Source organism: Tupaia chinensis, unplaced genomic scaffold, assembly GCF_000334495.1.
Source record: "Tupaia chinensis unplaced genomic scaffold, TupChi_1.0 Scaffold000330_1, whole genome shotgun sequence".
Taxonomy (NCBI): domain Eukaryota; kingdom Metazoa; phylum Chordata; class Mammalia; order Scandentia; family Tupaiidae; genus Tupaia; species Tupaia belangeri.
Genome location: NW_006159824.1, coordinates 711,129 through 731,645, shown reverse-complemented (window position 1 = coordinate 731,645; position 20,517 = coordinate 711,129). Strand labels below are relative to the sequence as shown.

Below are 20,517 nucleotides of genomic sequence, written 5' to 3'. Positions count from 1 at the left end.
CAGCCTCAGGGAGGAAGTAACTTTGGGCTGGGTTTTATAGATAGGGTGGGCAGATTGGTACAGGCAGAGATGGGTGTTGTGAGGGTATTCCATGTGAAGGAGCTAGTGTAAACAAAGGTGCGTAGGGGCCTGCTGGCGGCACGGCAGCTGGATCTGACATCGCCAACTTTGTGGTTTGAGCCTCAGACTCGATAGCTTGAAAAACACGCCAGAGATGTGTGTGTGTTTGCGCAAATCCCAACAAGAGAAATGGAGGAGACAGGATTGGGGTGTGGCCATCCTCCATGGACGGGGGGTGGTGGTGGTGTGTGCTTTCTCACTTCCTTCCTTCCTGTGTGTCTGTCCATTAAGTACATGTGCCCACTAGCAAAATTTAAAAAAAAAAAAAGGCACATAAATGGGAAGGAGAGCCAGGTGGCGGCACGGCAGTCAAATGCAACACTCTGTGAGGCCGGTCCACACAGGAAGTTCCAGGTTCAAGTCTGGAGATGGGCGAAGCCTCGGAGTGGAGCGCAGCATCGGGACCCTGCGTGGGGTGCCGACTCTGTGTCTCTTTCTGTCTCTGTGACTCATGAAAGAAATAATAAGCTTTTAAAAAAGGCATAAGGATGGGAACATTGGAGCTTGTTCACCACGTAGTGGGTGGTCTAGAACAGAAAAGGAAGCGTGCAAAGGGGTTTATACACAGCAGCCAACTGACTTCTCTCAACGTCCTTGTAAGGTAGGTTCTGCTATCATTGCTATTACATGTGAGGAACCCGAGGCTCAGAACAGTTTAAAAAAAAAAAAAGACTAAAACCTGCCTGAGGTCTCAGAGCTAGGAGGCCGCAGGGTGTAAACTCAGCCCAGATCTATGAGACTCTAAAGCCTTGAACGCCAGACTAGGCAGCTTGCTATCTTGTAGCCAGTGACCGGCAAAAATGCCACAGTCATAGTCTTATGTCTGGACTGGATGGAAGTGGAAGGCACCTGGTGATAGAAGAATGTTCTAGAATTGCTGTATAGGTTTGGATGGAAGGAAATGAGAAGTTGAGCTGGTGTTGGGGTGGGTGCATATTTGCAAAGGAAAAAAAAATCCATCTTAGCAGGGATCTGGGGTCCTTACAGCTACACAGAGGTCGCCAACAATGTGCAGAAGGAGGAGACGGTCCTCAACATCCAGTTCGTGCTGCTGGACTGTTCGCACCTCAAGTTCTCGCTGGTGCAGCACTGCAACGAGTGGCAGAACAAGTTCACGACTCTGCTCAAGGAGATGGCCGCCGGGCGGCTCCTGGAGCTGCACACCTACCTGAGGGAGAACGCAGAGAAGTACGGGCTCGGGTGGGCCCAGGGCAGGGGCAGGCCCTGTGCCTCCCACTTACCCGTACCCTCTTTGCTTGCCTTCAGAATCAGCCACCCTCCGCAGACCCTGGAGGAACTGGGGGTCAGCTTGCAGCTCATGGAGACCCTGCAGCATGACCTGCCCAACCTAGAGACCCAGATCCCTCCCATACACGAGCAGTTCGCCATTCTTGAGAAGTACGAGGTGCCGGTTCAGGACAGTGTGAGTTCCAGCGGTGTTTGGTCCACCCTGAGTCGGGCCCAGGCCGGCAGCAGACTGTGGGTGACCCTTGTGTTGTCAGGGGGAAGAGCAAAGAGTAGTTTTGTGGGAAGGGAAGACTCAAGTTCAGAATGGGGGCTGATGGTGGCACGGTGGTAAAATATTCCTCTTGGGCCTGGTAGTTAAGTGAACTGGATCCCACATGGCTGACTGTGGTTTGAGTTTTGGACCCAGCAGTTTGAAAAGCGTGAGGGGAGAGACCAGCCGATGGCGTAATGGTTATTTCACTGGACTCCCATGTAATCAACTGTAGTTCGGGTCCCAGACCCGGTGGCTTAAAACTCTCGCTGGGTACCTGTGCATGTGTGCACAAGATCCTGAGAGGAGAATGGAAGAGAAGGAATTGTGGCATGCCATCCCCTTGAGGGTGATTTCTCACCTTCTATCTCTCTGTCTCTCTGGTGAGTGCATCTGCCCTATATAAAAAATCTCTCTGAAACAAAAAAAAGAAAGAAAGAAAGAAAGAAAGAAAGAAAGAAAGAAAGAAAGAAAGAAAGGAAGAAAGAAAGAAAGAAAAGGCATACTTGGGGGACTGGCCAGTGGTATAGTGGTTAGGGTGCTGGACTCCCACATGGGCCTACCATGATTCAAGTTCTAGACATGGCGAATTGCTTTCTTGCTTTCCATCTCTCTCTCTCTGGTCAAATTAAATAATAATAATAATAGTAATAATAATATATTTTTTAAAAAAGAAACGCATGTTGGGCCCATGTTCTTGTGTGCCCAAAATCCCAAAAGGAGGGAGAGATGGAGAAGGGATTGAAACATGACCATCCCCCATGCGGGATACTTTCTCTCTCTCTTTCTCTCTCTCTTTGGCAAGCATACACATCCACTGGTAAATTAAAAAGACTCTCAATAATGTGCCTCTCTGTGAGGCTGACCTACGTGGGGAAGTTCCAGGTTCATGCCTGGAGACATCCCCGAGTGCACTGGGCATATGTGAACCCCTGATCCTGGGCTGGCTGAGCTTCAGGGTGGGTCATGGCATCAAAATCCTATTGGGAGTGCTTCTCTCTCTCTCTCTCTCTTTCTCTCATGGAAACATACATAAATAAACTTTTTTTAAGAAGTTTAAAATGAGTACACATAAAAAATATTTAAATGCTTCTAAGAGCCAAAGTTAAAGTAAATGGTATTTCCAGTCACCTGTGGGTTCCTTTTACATGCAGCAACTCACTGCTTGGTTTCTTTGGGCCTCACTGGTGGCACATGCGACACTTGCCTGTGGGCTCCAGTCTGGAGGGTCAGAAAAGAGTCCATAAGAGCACCGGGGAGAAGCACAGACCTCCTGCTCATGGGTCGACCCTCCCTCTTTGTTGTCCCCAGGTGCTGGAGATGCTGGAAAGTCTCAATGGGGAGTGGGTCATCTTCCAGCAAACGCTGTTGGACAGTGAACAGATGCTGAAGAGACATAAGGAGAAATTCAAGACAGGCCTTATTCACTCAGCCGATGATTTCAAGAAGAAAGCACACAATCTGCTGGAGGATTTTGAAGTGAAAGGTACTCCTTTCTCCATCTCTTCTCTTTTTTTTTTATCTTTTAAGATTTTATTTTATTAATTATTTTTGTCACAGGGCATGTGCACTTGACCAGAGAGAGACAGAAAGAGGCAGTGAAAGGGAAAGTGAGAAATCACCTCCCAGGGGAATGGCCACACTGCAATCTCTTCTCTATTCTCCTCCTGGAGTTTTGGGCATGCACGCACACAGCAGTATGATTTTCAAGCTGCCAGGTCTGGGACTCAAAATGCGGTCGGTTGTGTGGGAGTCTAGCACTTTAGCCACTACACCATCTGCTGGTCCTTCCCATCTCTTCCCTTATTCTTTTCTTTTTTTTTTTTTTTTTAAGTTTTTTTTTTATAGGATGCATGTGCTCTCTAGAGAGGGAGAGAGAGAGAGAAAGAGTGAAAAATCACCCCCTGGGGGAATGGCCACACCACAATCCTTCTCTATTCCCTTCTTGGGATTTTTGAGCATGCATGTACATGCACCCAGCATGTTCCTCAAGCCACCTGGGATTGGGACTCAGCGCACCCAGCTGTGTGGGATCCAGCCACCTTAGCCACTGTGTCACTGGCTGGCCTGTACCTCTTTCCTCCTTTAGCCTTTGTTGTCAGTCTTCAAAGCTTCAGTCCTGGGAAGGCAAGAACAAAAGGTGGATGGGGGACAAAGACTGTTCTGGGGAAGGGAAAGGGCCGTGGCGTTTGGGGCTTTTGCTGGGAAAAAAGGCGACAAGCACACCTGTTGTTGTTGATTTCTGGCTGGAAGGCACTAGGCCAGCTCGCAAAGATTCCAGTTTTCTCATACTGACTTCCCATGTCCTAGCCGCTTCTGATTCTTAAGCCACAGTTAGCAATTTTTACTAAGGTTAACCATCGTCCTTCCGATGTGGTTCCACTTATGCTCCTTTCCTCCTGTCATGTGAGGAGAGAAGTGAGGTTTGCTCTCTGAGAGGAGAGCCATGGCTGTCCCCTTCAGTTTGCCGTGGCCTTGGGTGGGAAGCTGAGCTGCATCCTGAACTTCCCACAGGCCCCTTCACCAGCAACGTGGGGTATGCGGTTGCCCTGGACCAGATCGCACAGGTGCGGGCCACACTGCTGGCCATGCGGGAGGAAGAAAACCTCCTCCGCTCCAACCTGGGCATCTTCAAGATCGAGCAGCCGGCCTCCAAGGACCTTCAGAACCTGGAGAAGGTGATGTGCTGAGCCGGACCCCTCCTAGCCAGGGACAAGGGGCGGGGACGCAGAATGGGTCCTAAGTGCCAGGAAAAGCACTGGGACCAGGGAGGGCGCTCAAGGGGAGCTTGGATTTTTTCATTCCTTTTCTGCAACTGAGATAAAATTCACATAACAAAATCAACCACTTAAAGTGAGCAATTCAGTGGCATTTAGTATATTCACAGTGTTGTGCTACCGCCATCTCTATCCGGTTCCAAGGCATTCTTATCATCCCAGAATGAAACTCCATACCCGTTCGCAGTCACTCCCCACCCCTCGCTGCCCCCACCCCTGCCCCTGTCAGTCACTAATCTATTTTCTATTTGCCCGTTATGGACACTCTGTAGCAACTGCACTGTACATGAGACCTTTTGTACCTGCCTTCTCTCTCCTGGCATGTCTTCAAGCTTCACCCACGTTGTAGCAATGGTTCCGTCCCTTGTACGGATTCGCCATATTTTGCTTATCCATTCTCCAGCTGATGGACATTTGGGTTGTTTCCACTCTTTTTGTGATAGTGAGCAGTGCTGCCGTGAACACGTGTCTGTGTGTTTTGGCTTGAACATTAGTTCCCAATTCTTTTTCTTTTTCTTTTTGCCAGAGGGTGTGTGTGTGCTTGCCAGAAAGAAACAGAGAGAGAGAGAGAGAGCGCGCACCCTCGAATGGAGTGTGGCACACTGCAATCCCTTCTCCTCCCTTTCTCCATCCTGTAGGGGTTTGAGGCACACATGCACAGGTACTTGGTGTGTTTTTCGAGCCACTAGGGCTGGGATTTGAACCGGGCAGTTGGCCATATGGGACCCAGTTCTCTTAACCACCAGGTCACAGGGCCAGCCCCAGTTCCCAATTCCTGTGGATGTAAATCTAACAGTAGAATTTCTGGATCATACGGGAAGTCTATGTTTAACGTTCTGGGGGACTGCCAAGCTATTTTCCGCAGCAGCTGCACCATCTTACGTTCCCACTAGCAGTGTACGTGGGTTCCTGTTTCTTCATATCCTTGCCAACACTTATTTTCCTTTTCTCACTGCTTCTAGCCATCCTAGTGGGTGTGAAGTGGTATCTCACCGAGGCTCTGATTTGCATTTCCCTAATGACTAATGATGTTGAGGATCTTCTCCTGCTTGTTACTCGAGGAGCTCTTACGACAAGCCACTAGAGGAAAAGTGTGCAGAGGAGGCAGCTCTGGAGGGAAAGCTTTGCAGATGACGGGAGCGAAGGGCCTGTGGGCTGTCGGTGCGGGAGGGCAGGGGCCGCCGTCCCTGATGCCCTGCTGCTCTGGCTGCGTAGGAGCTGGACGCTCTCCAGCAAGTCTGGGAGATCACGCGGGACTGGGAGGAGAACTGGAACCAGTGGAAGACCGGCCGGTTCCTGACGCTGCAGACGGAGGCCATGGAGACTATGGCCCACGGGCTGTTTCGTCGCCTCACAAGACTGGCCAAAGAGTACAAGGTAGGTGGAGGCTGGAGGAGGTGGCAGCAGACAAGCTGATTGAGAACAGGGCCAGCAGGGGATGGTCACTGGGTCTTCTGATGCTTCCCAATTTTGCTCAGGACCGAAACTGGGAAATCATTGAAACCACTCGCTCAAAAATAGAGCAGTTCAAGAGGACCATGCCTCTCATCTCAGACCTGCGAAACCCTGCCCTGAGAGAGAGGTGAGGCTGCTCTCCCGCACAAGTGACTGCTCTGTTTCCCTCTGGCTTGTGCCATCGCTCGCTTTGTTCAATTCTGTCCTCCGTGGTGTTTGCAGCTCTCCCTTCTCCTCCGTCCACATGCATGTCTCTCTCTCTCTCTTTCTTTCTTTCTTTTTTTTTTTTTTTTTTTGAGAGATTTTGCTATAGGGCACGTATGCTCACTGGAGAGGCAGAGAGAGACAGAGAGATAGAAAACGAGAAATCACCCCTCTGAGGGGGATGGCCACACCACAATCTTTTCTCCATTCTCCTTTTGGGATTTTGGGCATGCACATACATGTACTGGGTGTGAGTTTCAAGCTGCTGGATCCGGGACTCGAACTGCAGTCACCCATGTGGGAGTCCAGCAGCATCATCATTATGCCATCCTCTGGCTCCCGCAGTTCCTAGCTTACAAATGGTTGTGAGAATTAAATGAGATGTGTCATGTAAATCACTTAGCCCGGCACAGTAATTTGCGCTGCACACGTGGTAGGTGCCTTCACGCCCTCCAGGGAACCTGCTCCTAGAGGGATCACCTTGCCCTTTGTTTCAGCCCAGTGTGTGAGATTGCGTCTTTGAGCCTAGTTAGTAAAAGGGGTTGACTTGTGAATTAGAAAATGCACAGAATCACAGTGTCTCAGTGAGAGAAAGCCTAGAGAGCAATGCTACACTTCCCAGGAGGCCCTGGCGTCTGGCCTCCTGAGCAGACCTCCTGTCTCGGCTGCAGGCACTGGGACCAGGTCAGGGATGAGATCCAACGGGAGTTTGATCAGGAATCTGAAAGCTTCACCCTGGAACAGATTGTGCAGCTTGGGATGGATCAGCACGTGGAGAAAATTGGGGAGATCTCTGCCTCAGCAACAAAAGAGCTGGCTATAGAACTGGTATGGCCCAGTCCTCTCCCCTGACCCCACTTCCTGAGCCTCTCGGAGCACAGGCTTCCAGCTGATGGCCCTGCCAAGCTCCTGTTCGCCCTGGGGACTAGACACTTGATTGTTCTGTTCCCCATTCCTCTCCACAGGCGTTACAAAACATTGCCAAGACCTGGGATGTGACTCAGCTGGACATAGTGCCCTACAAGGATAAGGGCCATCACCGGCTCAGGTGGAGGGGCTTGGGGTTCTAGGAGAACAGAGGGCTGTGTGACGCGGGCTGCGGACCTGGGACCACGGTTGGGCAGATGAGGATGGACTGTGACTTTGACTCTTTGTGTCCCAGAGGTACAGAAGAAGTATTCCAAGCACTGGAAGATAACCAGGTGGCTCTGTCTACCATGAAAGCGTCTCGTTTTGTCAAGGCCTTTGAGAAGGAAGTGGACCACTGGGAACGCTGCCTCTCCCTCATCTTGGAGGTCATCGAGATGGTGCTCACCGTGCAGCGTCAGTGGATGTACCTGGAGGTCGGGACGCACGCCCGAGCCCTTCCTACTTTCTGCTGCTTCTCCTTTACTTGGTCTGGTCCTTGCTGTCTGTGCTGTTATTGGCCTTGTTTTCCCGTCTTTAAAGCCACGATTTGCTTAGGACCCAGCCATCTGTGCCTCAGTTATTACTGCTCATCTTAGATTCTCATCTGATGACCCATTGTTCGTCTTCCCTTGTTCTTACTCCATTTTTCTTCTTGGACCTAAGTACCTGGCCTCCCAACTCCAACTTCCTTTCTAGAACATGAGCATCTTGGCCTTTGGCTTCCAGTGTTCTGTATTTTCTTTTCTTTTTTTTAAAAAAGAATTACTAATTTTAATTTTGTTTGTTCATGCATTTATTTTAATTTGACCAGAGAAAGACAGAGAGAAAGTGAGGGAAAGTGAGAAAGCAAGTCACCAGGTCCAGGACTCGGACCATGGTCAGCCGTGCAGGGAGTGTCCAGGGCCTTGACCATCATGCCACCTGCTGTCCCCCAGTGCTCTGCATTTTCTACTCAGTTGTCAGCCTTGGTCTGGGAACAGGGAGCAGAGGGTGGCGAGTGTGTGAGAAACCACGTCTCCTGATTCTTGTCCTTCAGAACATCTTCCTGGGAGAGGACATCCGCAAGCAGCTGCCCAATGAGTCAGCCTTGTTTGACCAGGTCAACAGCAACTGGAAAGCCATCATGGATCGGATGAACAAGGACAGCAACGCTCTCCGGAGCACCCACCACCCCGGTCAGTGCTCCGGACCCCTTGCCCTGGCAGCCTCCCGGGTAGAGCTAACGTGGAGGTGAACTCACGGCCACGTGCTTCATCTGTGACAGACTGGCTGCCGTACTATCGTAGCACAGCTCCTCCCAGCACCATTGCCTCTTCTTTTTGATTTTCTCCTATCTTTTTTTTTTTTTTTTAATTTGCCAAAGGGTACATCAGTCACCGGAGAGGGAGTGAGGGAGGGCTAGCAGGAGGGAGAGAGACAGGGAGAGAGAGCACTCCCGTGGGGCATGTTTATGTCACAGTCATTTTTCCATTTCTTCCTCCTTTCTGGATTTTGAGCGTGCTTTTCCAAGCTGCTGGGTCTGGGACTTAAACTGAGCAGTTGTCCTTTAGGGTCCAGCTTGCATAACCACCAGGCCATGGGCTGGCCCTGCTTTCTTTGCTTTTATTGCCAGAGGCATGTGCATTTGAGAGAAAAAGAGAGAGAGGCAGAGAGAGGATCCCTCAGTGGGGTCTGGTCATGCCACATTCCTCTTTTCAACATTTCTCCTTGTAGTCAGGATTTGGGACACACACACACATGCTCCTGGCATGTTTTTCAAGCTACAGGGGCCAGGATTTGAACGGTTGGCCATGTGGAATCCAGCTTCCTTAACCACTGTGCTATGGGGCCAGCCTAACGATCCCATCTTCTAAGCATTAAATAATAACTCATGACTAGCTATTGGTAATGCAACAGTCTTCAATGTCTGACCCACACAGGACGGTCCCGAGTTTCAATCTGAAGGCCTCCCTGTTGACACTGGGTATGTGTGCCCATGATGCGATCTGGGCTGGCTAAGGTGGGGGTAGGTTGCAGCATGAAGACCCTGTCGGGGTTGCTGTTTCTCTCTCTTTCTCTCCCATGGAAGAAATTTAAAAAATGAATGTTAAAAAAAAAAGAAGAGTCATGACCAGCCAGTGGTATGGTGGTTAAGGCAGCTGGATCCCACATGGCTGACTGTGCAGTTCAAGTCCTGGACCCAGCAGCTTGAAAAACACACCAGGCACATGTGCATGAATGCTCAAAATCCTGAGAGGAGAATGGAGGGGGAGGGACTGCACTGTGGCCATCCCCTCTGTAGAATGATTTCTCACTTTTTCTCTCCCTCGTCCCCCTCCATGAACTCATATGCCCTATCTTAAAATAAATTAATTAATTAAATTAAATAATAGCTATTTCGAAGGGGTTTTGTAGGGCTAGTAAAGAGGTGATACAGTGCAGCATCACTGTGGACTTAGTGCTGGAGTGATAGCGCCGGCCTCGTAAGCCCTGGCTGGGACGGGCTCTTGTGAGCTGATTCACGCGGTGAGCACGATCGGAGAGAGAAGGCGAGTGAGAAGGGACAGCACAGACACAGCACTTGTCACATCAAACGGCACAGACTAAGGCCTTGGTGACTGAGCACTTCTGTTGTTATGACTCTGACTCTCATTAGTTCATTAGATGAGCTAGTCTTTAGTGCAGGTCCTCTGGTAGGCCTGGGGATAGGGCAGGGGATGGACACACGGTGAGGCCTACTGAGGAGAAGCCTTCTGGCAAAGGGCTTTATACTGCCTCGGGGCCATCTACCCATTCTTCATTTCCCCAAGTGCCTTGAGTGTACACACCTAAACTTCTTTTATAATCGTCAGAGTATGTGTACCTTTGCCAGAGAGAGAGAGAGAGGGAGAACGTACCCCCTAACGGGGTGTAATCACTTTTTCTCCATTTCTGTCTTGTCCAGATTTGGGGCACACATGCACACGTGCCTGGTATGTTTTTCAAGCCACCTGGCTAGGACTAGACTAGGAATAGGACTGTTGTTCTTAGACTGATGTGAGATGCAGTTATGTTAACGAATCACAGAGGAGGTGTCATGTAATCACCACTCAGTAAAGGATGAGTGGAGAGAATGAAATAAACATGGTAGAGATCGGGGATGCTTCTTTTCTTCCAAAGACCTTATGCCAATTTGTACCCTCACACTCAGGAGCTCCCAAAGTTGGGATCCTGGTTCTCCTCAGGGCGATGGTAAAAAGGCCATCAAATGTCATTCATTACTCTTCCCCCCCAGGTCTTCTGGACACTTTGATAGAAATGAACACCATCCTGGAGGATATTCAGAAGTCCCTGGATATGTATTTAGAGACCAAGCGCCATATTTTCCCCCGCTTCTACTTCCTGTCCAATGATGACCTGCTGGAGATACTGGGCCAGTCGCGCAACCCAGAGGCCGTGCAACCACACCTCAAGAAATGCTTCGACAACATCAAATTGCTGAGGATCCAGAAGGTCAATAGAGGTGGTCATGATGGGATGGAGGGCATGTGGAGGAGGACACTATCAGGGTATTCAAGGCTTTGTGGGAAACCATGTCTCCCAACAAGAGGGTGATATTGAGTAATGATTCGATCCTCAAGGGCTAAGCCTTTTTTAGAATTGGTATGGCTGAGAGGAGGGCACAGGAGCAGAAAATCCCCTCAAAAGGCCCAATACTAGGGACTAGCAGTTAGCGTAATGGCTATGTTGCTGGACTCCCACATAGTCAACCGCGGTTCGAGTCCCGGACCTGGTGACTTAAAACTCATGCCGGGCGTGTGTGCATGCATGCCCAAGATCCGGAGAGGAGAATGGAGGAGAAGGGATTGTGGCGTGGCCATCCCCCTGGGGGGGGGTGGTGATTTCTTACTTTCTGTCTCTCTGTCTCTCTCTGTCTGGCAAGCGCACGTGCCCTATAGCAAAAACTTCTCCAAAAAAAGAAAAAAAAAAAAAAAGGCCCAATACTAGGGCCAACTTGGTGGTATAGTGGTAACGTGGATCCATATGGAAGATCACAGGCTCGGGTCCCTGGTCGGCTTATTCACCCTAGACTTGTGCCCATGAGCCTGCTTGGCTGGGGGGGGGCTGGAGGAATTGTGGTGAGAGTGTTCTGGGGGTGTGTGTCTTTCTCTCATTCTCTCATGAAAGAAATAAACCTTTTTTTTTTTTTTTTAGCCCAATAACTTCTAGGTATTCTAAGAATAGCAGGCCATTAACAGTGTCTCTTTCCTACAGGTTGGGGGGCCCAGCAGCAAATGGGAAGCTGTGGGGATGTTCTCGGGTGACGGCGAGTATATTGATTTCCTCCACTCGGTACTTCTTGAAGGGCCTGTGGAGGTGAGTTGTGGTGAGGGCCTGAGCCAGGCTGATTCTTCTTCCCTTTAGAAAGTTCCCTTGGCTCTGTGAGGAGAGGACATTTCCACGAAGGGCTGTTGGTTGCTCTTCCCCTTCCACCTGCCGTTCCTGACAACTAGACCTCTCTGCCTTGAACCTCAGTTTCCTTCTGAAAGTCAGAGGGTCTGCCACCTAGCCTCCATTGCTCTCGGGGGCTCAGGCCACTGTGGCCCAGTTCCTGTGAGGGTCCAAGCGCTGGAGCCCTATTTCCTGAGTACTTTCCCTTTGAAGGGGAACCTTGTCTCTGACCCTGAGGCCGAGCCATCCTGTTCTTTCACCTCCCCCCAGTCTTGGCTTGGCGAGGTGGAACGGACCATGAGGGTGACCCTACGGGACCTTCTCCGGAACTGCCGCATAGCCCTCAAGAAGTTCCTCAACAAGAGAGACAAGTGGGTGAAGGAGTGGGCCGGCCAGGTGAGCTGAGACGGATAGAAGTGGGGGAACCAGAAAGCTGGAACTTAAAGGAGCCGCGAATGGAGAGACAGAATCTTGAGTCTTGGGCTAGTCTGTGGTGTGGTGGTTAAGGTGGCTGGAACCCATATGGCCAACTGTGTGGTTTAAATCTTGGATCTGGAGGCTTGAGAAACATCTGGGGCACATGTGCATGCATACCCCAAATCCCCAAAGGAGAGAGAAGTGGAGGAGGAGAGATTGTGGCGTGACTGTCCCTGGGGGGGGGGGTGGTAGTCACTTTCCTTTCTTCTCTTTCTGACACTCTCACAAGCACTCATGCCCTCTGACCAAATGCACAAAACAAAACTCAATCTCACAAAACACAGGGTCTTAGTTCCCCATTCTGGGCTGTACTCTGCCCCTACATGCTGAACCCTTAGTTCCTACCGTAGGCACACACTCCACACTTCAGAGCAGGTGAGGGGCATCCTGGAAGACGCCGGGTTACTGTGGTGGCCGAGGACAGGGCCTGGGAATACAGCTTCTGCACAGGCCCAGGTGGTGATCACTGCCAGTCAGATCCAGTGGACAGCCGATGTCACCAAGTGCCTGGTGACAGCTAAGGAGCGGGGAGACAAGAAAATCCTCAAGGTCATGAAGAAGAAGCAGGTTGGCAGCTCTACGGGTCTAGGAGAGGCCGGAGTGGAACTGGAGGGAGGGAGGTGATTAGTTCCAGCCAGAATTAGAGATGGGCTGGTGGGGGAGGGCTAGAGGGAGGGCGCTTTGTGATTGGAAACCCAGTGAGGAAAGTTTGGAGGGGTGCGGATTGCTGATTTGCTGGGCCCGAGACTAGCGCTGGGCAGGGACGGCTGTGATTGGGCACGTGATCTGGCACGTGATCGGGCACGGGCTGCATTGCTGTTGCCCTAGGCTCTGTCCCTCCTGGCCTCATTCCGCAGGTGTCAATACTGAATAAGTATTCAGAAGCCATCAGGGGGAACTTAACCAAGATCATGAGGCTTAAAATCGTGGCTCTGGTGACAATAGAAATCCACGCCCGGGATGTGTTGGAGAAGCTTTATAAGAGTGGCCTCATGGATGTCAACTCCTTTGACTGGCTCAGCCAGCTTCGGTTCTACTGGGAGAAGGTGCCAGATGGGCTGACTCCCTACTCTTCTACCTGAAACCCGATCCTAATGCTTTCATGAAGTTCCTGATCCCTAAATACAGTGACATCCAACCCAGCCCTTAGTCCTAACACAGTGCTCTAATCTGGTTCTTAACCCTGTCTTACCTCCTGAATCAGGAGTGGCAGATCATTGTTCTAGTCAGTGCTCACTATGGGTGCCACTTGGGGACACAGAGAGACTCCAGGCAGCGCTGCAATGGGTTGGGGTGGACATGCAAGTGAAACCCATTTTCCCATCTCGGCCATAAACCATCCTCTCCTGCCAACTCTAGGGTGGAGCCCCTGTGTTCTAACTGCAACCTCCCTGCTGTCCCTGATCCCTGCCCTCACACCCCTCAGCTCTGATTCTTCCTCCAAGTCCGCCTCTCCTATTCTTCCCTGTTTCCCCCAGGATCTTGATGACTGTGTGGTCCGCCAGACCAACACTCAATTCCAGTACAATTATGAGTACCTGGGTAACTCCGGCCGGCTTGTCATCACCCCCCTGACAGACAGGTCTGCTGTGTGACATGAACCAGATGGTTGGGGAAGGGGGCGTGGGAGCCAAGAGGCTTCCAGGAGTCTGATTTCAGTCCTGCCCTCAATCCTCAGGTGTTATATGACACTGACTACGGCATTGCACCTGCATCGAGGGGGCTCGCCCAAAGGTCCAGCAGGGACAGGAAAGACGGAGACAGTCAAGGACCTGGGCAAGGCCCTTGGGATCTATGTCATCGTGGTCAACTGCTCTGAGGGCCTGGACTATAAGTCCATGGGCCGAATGTACTCAGGGCTGGCCCAGGTCAGTCTCCTGCTGTGCTGTCCCAGAGGCCCCCTACATACCTCTTAGTCTTGGAAACTCAGGTGAAACCCCAATCTGGTTCGGTACTTTGTAGTTTATAGCGCTGCATCGCCTCAGGTCATTCTTATAACTAGGGAAGTCACTTCGCCTCCCTGAGCTTCACGCTGCTCATCTGCTCAATAACAGATGATGCAAGGATTAAACAGAAGAATGCGCATAAGCCATCTGCGGTAGACACTCAGTGCACGGGTCTCCGTGCAACCTCCAGCTTCTCTAGCTTTACCCCAGGTTGTCTGACGGGACATTCTGGCCAGAAGCTACAACAGTGCTGTTCTAGTGCGTGTCTCCTCCCCCCCTATTTTGAAGGCCCCTTTGCCTACTAAAACATTTTCAGGAAGGGCATGCTTCCTAGTGCCTTGGGGTGCCCCCTATTCACCCTGCCTCCCATCTGCAGACCGGAGCCTGGGGCTGCTTTGACGAGTTCAACCGCATCAACATCGAGGTGCTGTCAGTGGTGGCCCAGCAGATCCTGTCCATCCTTTCTGCCTTGGCTGCCAACCTCTCCCGGTTCTATTTTGAGGGCTTTGAAATAAATCTGGTGTGGTCCTGTGGGATCTTCATTACCATGAATCCTGGTAGGTGACTGGGAATAGACAGGCCCTGGGAGAGAACGGGGGCCTAGGGGACATTACTGCATCCTCCCTTTCCACACTCCACGCCAAAGTAGAGGGTGACAGAAGGATGAACTTTCTGGAAGAAGGGGAGACATCTTACTCTTCACCCTGAAGGGACCAGTGACCAACTATGTGTGCATATGTGGCCCTAGTCTTTTACGGTCCTCAGTTACCTTCTCTTTTTGGGCCGGCTCCCGGAGTTCTGGTGGATCTGCCAGCCCCTGTGCAGAGTGGAAGAATCTTGCTAAAGCACAGGCCTGAGAACTCGCTGTTCTCTAGGAGCGTCTCTCGGGGGAGAGTCTAGGAGAGAAGAGGCGTGGGAAGGGGTTTAGGTACTGAGAGAACCAAAGAGGCAGCTGCAATTCCTGTCAGGATGGATGTGAGGTCTACATAGAACTCGGAGAGCTGGGAAACGACACTGCCATGATCTGAGTTTGAAAAGGGTCGAGCAGAAAGTAAGGAAAGGACCAGAGACAGGAAAGAAGACCCCAGTGGAAAGGGCAGGGCCGAGGCGGAGATGGGAAAGGAAGTGACTGCGGAGTTGGAGTTGGAGCTGGAGAGGAAGTAGGGAAGGAGAAAAGAGGGGGGAAGTGGGACTGATTGGAAAATGGGTCAGCACTGGGAAATACGTGAATTCTAAATGAACGGCGTTGTTTTCTAGGCTACGCTGGCCGTACAGAGCTTCCCGATAATCTAAAATCCATGTTCCGTCCAATTGCCATGGTGGTGCCTGACTCTGTCCTTATCGCAGAAATCATTCTCTTTGGGGAGGGCTTTGGCAACTGCAAGGTATTCTGATAATCCCTTTTGCCCAATTATTTTATTTTCCTTCTATAGTTATTCCTTGAACAGAGGAACCCTCTGAAGGCCTTACAATTGGCTTGTCCTGTAAGGAACTGACTATGTCAGTAGGATGTGAGGCAGAAGGGAGGTCTCCCCTCTACAGCGTCGCTAATTGATGATGGCATGAATGACACGATCTTATTATGAGGATTGTCTGTAAAGCACCTCCTAGCTGTTTCAGGTCTGGGACCTAGCTCCTTGTGGGTGGTTTTTTGTTTTGTTTTGTTTTGTTTTGTTTTTATCTTTGCTATAGGGAATGCGTACTCACCAGAGAGAGTCAGAGAGAGAGAAAGAAAATGAGAATCATCCCTGCTGCGGGGATGGCCATGCCACGGTTCTTTCTCCTCCAGTCTCCTCCTGGCATTTTGGGCATGCACGCACGTGCACCTGGTGTGATTCTCAAACTGCTGGGTCCCCGTCTCAAACCACAAAGCTGGCCCCGTGGGATCTAGCACCTTAACCATCACACCACCTGTTGACCCTCCTTGTATCCTTAAGGGGCCCAGATGAAGCGGAAGGATTTATGGAGAGAGAGGTTGCTTCCCCCTCTGTTTGGCTCCTCAGGTTCTGGCCAAGAAAGTGTACACACTGTACTCGCTGGCCGTGCAGCAGCTCTCCAGACAGGACCACTATGACTTCGGCCTGCGTGCCCTCACCTCCCTCCTGCGTTACGCTGGCAAGAAGCGCCGCCTCCAGCCGGACCTGGCAGATGAAGAGGTAGATTGAGGCCACAGCCCTTGGACCTTAGCTGCATTGTCTCTAGTCCTGTGTGCCCCTCATCAAAGTTTTTCAGATCCTTCCTTCTCAAATTGGGTCCCGTCCTCATGTCTTGTCCCGTGTGGCCCGAGTTCTCCCAGCTCTATTGCTAGAGACAGACGCCGCTGTATCCATGTTCTCAGCTGCTGCCCCAAGCCTTTCAGAGAAGAAGAGCCTCATGAGTACCTAGGCCCTGGCTCCTCAAACCCGAGTCTCTGCCTTTCCCCACCCAGGTTCTACTGCTGTCCATGAGAGATATGAATATTGCCAAGCTCACTTCAGTCGATGTGCCACTGTTCAATGCCATCATGCAAGATTTATTTCCCAACATTGAGCTGCCTGTCATCGACTACGGCAAGGTACTTGTTCCTAATACTCTCCCTGGCCTCGCTGTGGATATGCATCCGGGGACAGGGAACGTGGCTTCCAGGCCTTGTTCTGCCATCCACTGGCTGTGACTTTGAGTGAGACGTTGCCTTCTCTTTCAGCCTCCTTTACCTGTAACGTGATATAAACCTATTTGAACGTCGTGCTCTTAGCTCACAGCTCCCTAACCTCATCCTGACTAACCAGCCTCAGAACGTCAATGCTACAATTCTCTGCCTTCACTGAAGTCTTTAAAATCCACTGGCCTTTCCGCTCTCCTTATACCCGTCAGCCCTCTGCCTCTACTTCTTTCCTCATTCAGGGACTTTTAATAAATGCTTACTGATTGGGGCCAGCAGGTGGCACAGTGGTTAAGGCACTGGACTCCCACATAGTCCACTGTGGTTCGAGTCCTGGACCCAGCGCCCTGAAACTCATGCCAAATGCATGTGCATGTGTACAGAAGATCCTGAGAGGAGAATGGAGGAGAAGGGACTACAGCGTGGCCATCTCCCTGGAGGGTGATTTCTCATTTTCTGTCTCTCTGTCTCTCTGTGTCTCTCTGGCAAGCACATGCACCCTATGGCAAAAATCTCTTTTAAAAAAAGTACTAATTTATTCTTCTCATGAGTGAGAGACAGAGACAGGGAGAGGGAGAAGAGAGAGACAGCAACCCCAACAGGGTCCTGGCACTAAGCTCCACCCTCTGCCTCTAGCCAGTCCCGGACCATGAGCAGACGTGTGCCCAGCATACTCAGGGAGGTCTCCAGACTTGAACCAGGAACCTCCCCATATGGGATTGCTTTGCTGAGCATTGTGTTTTACCACTGTACCACTCATGGGCTTTTGAAGAAAGACCGCTAGGAATTGTTTGATATGTGAGAGCTGTGGAGTAGGAGGAAGGAGATATCTTAGGAAGTATAACAACTGTCCTCTCTGGCAGTGTGGTCGTCTACATACCCTGAAGGATCCTTTCAATTAGACCACCGAACTGCTAGGTAACAATTCATCCCTTTAAATGTATTGCTAAGCTGGCAAGAAAGAAAGAATTCTGGGAGTTGGGGAGTGTATTGATAAAAACAGGAACCCCAAGAGGAAAGTGAGTGCCAGAACTGACTTTCTATCTGAACACTTCTGTCCAACTGCAGGCACCAGGGAAAGGAGATAAAGCAGCCCAAGACTGGAGGTATAACGGGGACCCCAGGGCTGCATGAACATCAGTTCATAAGGGACACCTTCGGTAAACGGGAAAATGGAAAAACTGCCACTTAGAGAGGCACTTACAGAACTTGCTAGTCTTGACGACGGATGATAGAAGGAAAGGGTAGAATCTCCCTAGAGATTTCCTAACCGCAAACCAGCCTCCACACGGTTTCCATTTACAATGTATTCTACTCTGTAACTGAAACTCTCAGGCTTAGATTTTAATTTTAAGTAGTTCAGGGTTGTTAGTGCCCCCAGATGACTGGCAGAAGCAAAAGCAAATTATTTCTGGAGGAATTAAAGGTTAACTTATGTCTCAAAGAATTCCCACAGATAAAAGCCCAAGAAAGTGAGTAACTCATGATCGACAGTCACCAAACACACGATGAAACAAAATCCCATGAATGGAAGCCAGAAGATAGACAGCAGAATCAGCCCCATGAAGACCAGAACTGAAATGAATAGGTGCAGAATTTAAAAACAATCATGTTTAAAGAAATTTTAAAAAGGGAGCTTGAGCCAGACAAAAATAGATTTGTGAAAGAGCTAATAGAATTTCTAGAAATGAAAAATACAACAATTGAGAAAAAAAATAACCTCAATAGAGAAACAGAGGACTTCCTGGTAAAGATAGTGGATGAAAATACACTACATCGGGCAAGCAGGTGATATGGTCGTTAAGGTGCTAGACTCCCACATGACTGACCCTGGTTCAAGTCTCGGACCTGGCGGCTTGCTTTCTCACTTTCTCTTTCTCACACATGTGCCCTATACCAAATTTAAAAATAATAATAGTAATAATAAATTAAAATTTTAAAAATGCACTACAACTACACTAAAGAAATTCAGGGAACCAGCAGTTAGCGTAATGGCTATGTCGCTGGACTCCCACGTAGCTGACCGCGGTTCGTGTCCCGGACCCAGTGGCTTAAAACTCACGCCAGGCGCATGTGTGTGCAAGCCCAAGATCCCGAGAGGAGAATGGAGGAGAAGGGATTGTGGCGTGACCATCCCCCCTGGGGGGTGATTTCTCGCTTTCTGTCTCTATGTCTCTCTCTGTCTGTCTGGCGAGCGCATGTGCCCTACAGTGAAAATCTCTCTCTCAAAAAAAAAATTCATTTATTGGGTTGTTGGAAAAGTCATGATGCATTTACACGTCGTGCCTTTTCCAGCAACCCAATATAAGGCATACATACCCAAAGGCATAAGGAGACTGTGAGAAGATTCTGCGAGAACTAAATTGTAGACATAGGAAACAAATTAATAAGCTATGGCTTACTTAGCAAGCTTGAGAAGGCTGAAATGGGAGAAATTGGCAGACAGTTTTCTTTCTTTCTTTCTTTCTTTTTCTTTTTTTTTTTTTAAGAGAGATTTTTTTCCTATAGAGCACGTGCGCTTGCCAGAGAGACAGAAAGCAAGAAATCACCCCCAGAGGGGTGACCATGCCACAATCCCATCTCCTCCATTCTCCTCATGGAATTTTGGGCATGCACGCACACACACCCGGTGTTTTAAGCTGCCAGGTTCAGGATTCAAACCATGGTCGGCTCTGTGGGAGTCCAGTGTTATGCCATCTGCTGGTCTCAGTAGGCAGTTTTCAAAAGGTCAAGAATTTGCAGACTGAGCTACGTCTGTGAGTGACGGGTAGGCGGGGGAGTAGATAAGTACAACGAGGAGGCTCAGAGGCTAGCTGTGTGATTAGCAGTTAGCTCTGCAGATCCCCTTCTCTGTGACTGCAGGGGACTGCGCCTCCTCTGCTTGGGCGGACGACTAGCGGGGAAGACAGTAGGTGTCTGGCCTGGAGAACGCCAGGTACAGATGAGGGCAGCACAGCTGGGGATGACGTGAATGTTTGTGCATTGACTGCTGAGACCTTTGGCCTTTCACCTACCGCTCCCAGAAAGGCGGCAGCCAGACAGGAAAATGGCTAATCTCTCTGGCCCAAGAAGAATGACCAAGACAATGGAGATTTCCCAGTGAAAGTCCCAGATAAATAACCTGGGGTAAATCAGGGTCACTCACAGTACAAGCCAGCCCCCACACTCAGCGGTTCCATTCGGCCTTTTGCCTTCTACTCTTTCACATGAGCGGAAAGCCAAGGCTACCAGATGCCGGGGGAGAGCCTCTAACAGGGAAGGAGGAGGGAGGCAAACTGAAGAAAATGGATCATGGAGAGAGAAGAAGAAAAGTTGCAAACAAACAAACAAGCATAAAAAACCCTCAGATTGCGTGGAGGTTAGGGCTGCTGGATCCCACAGGGCCAACTCCCCAGTTCGAATCTCAGACCAGGTGACCTGAAAAACACAGCAGGCACATGTGAGTGCGTATCCAAAATCCTGAGAAGAGGGAGAAGGGACCGTGGTATGGCCACCCTCCCTGGGGAGTATTTTCTTACTATCCTTCCCACCCCATCTATCACTGGTAAGCACACACACCTGATATAAAAAATTAAAACAAAAGGCAAAAAGCTTTATTAAAAAGCCCTCAGGGGGTCAGCAGGTGGTGTAGACATTAAGGTGCTGGACTCCCACGTGGCTGACCGTGGTTTGAGTTCTGGACCTGGTGGCTTGCTTTTTCAATCTCTCTCTCTCTCTTTGGTGAGTGTGCGTACCCTATAGCAAATTACAATAATAATAATAAATAAAATTAAATAAGTAATTCTTTAAAGAAAAAAGAAAACTTGGTATTCTTAGGAATTGATAAAGTAACCAGAACAAAAAAATCCATAAAGATACAGATTTGAGGGGCCAGCAGGTGGCATGGTTGTTAAGGTGCTTGGGTCCCACATGGCCAGTCATGGTTCAAGTCCTAGACCTGGCAGCTTGAAACTCACACTGGGCATATGTGTGTGTACATGCCCCAAATCGTAAGAGGACCATGGAGAAGGAGTTGCGGTGAGGCCATCCCCCCCAGGGGGTGGATTCTCACTCATCCTCTCTCTTTCTCTGTCTCTCTCA

At 50.0% G+C, this 20,517-nt stretch overlaps 1 protein-coding gene across 1 annotated transcript in view; it reads left to right on the top strand.

Moving 5' to 3' along the window:
- Positions 1-20,517, top strand: part of DNAH2 (dynein axonemal heavy chain 2) — a 159,937-nt gene that overhangs the window by 66,438 nt on the left and 72,982 nt on the right. The window contains exons 21-41 of the mRNA XM_006151894.1: positions 1,108-1,308; positions 1,387-1,543; positions 2,930-3,104; positions 4,133-4,296; positions 5,611-5,772; positions 5,874-5,977; positions 6,726-6,882; positions 7,020-7,102; positions 7,217-7,397; positions 8,000-8,138; positions 10,217-10,434; positions 11,197-11,298; positions 11,644-11,769; positions 12,307-12,417; positions 12,708-12,896; positions 13,329-13,432; positions 13,529-13,718; positions 14,173-14,353; positions 15,054-15,181; positions 15,800-15,952; positions 16,225-16,350. Coding sequence (XP_006151956.1) covers positions 1,108-1,308; positions 1,387-1,543; positions 2,930-3,104; positions 4,133-4,296; positions 5,611-5,772; positions 5,874-5,977; positions 6,726-6,882; positions 7,020-7,102; positions 7,217-7,397; positions 8,000-8,138; positions 10,217-10,434; positions 11,197-11,298; positions 11,644-11,769; positions 12,307-12,417; positions 12,708-12,896; positions 13,329-13,432; positions 13,529-13,718; positions 14,173-14,353; positions 15,054-15,181; positions 15,800-15,952; positions 16,225-16,350 — 3,151 coding nt within the window. The remainder of the gene's footprint in view (positions 1-1,107; positions 1,309-1,386; positions 1,544-2,929; positions 3,105-4,132; positions 4,297-5,610; positions 5,773-5,873; positions 5,978-6,725; positions 6,883-7,019; positions 7,103-7,216; positions 7,398-7,999; positions 8,139-10,216; positions 10,435-11,196; positions 11,299-11,643; positions 11,770-12,306; positions 12,418-12,707; positions 12,897-13,328; positions 13,433-13,528; positions 13,719-14,172; positions 14,354-15,053; positions 15,182-15,799; positions 15,953-16,224; positions 16,351-20,517) is intronic.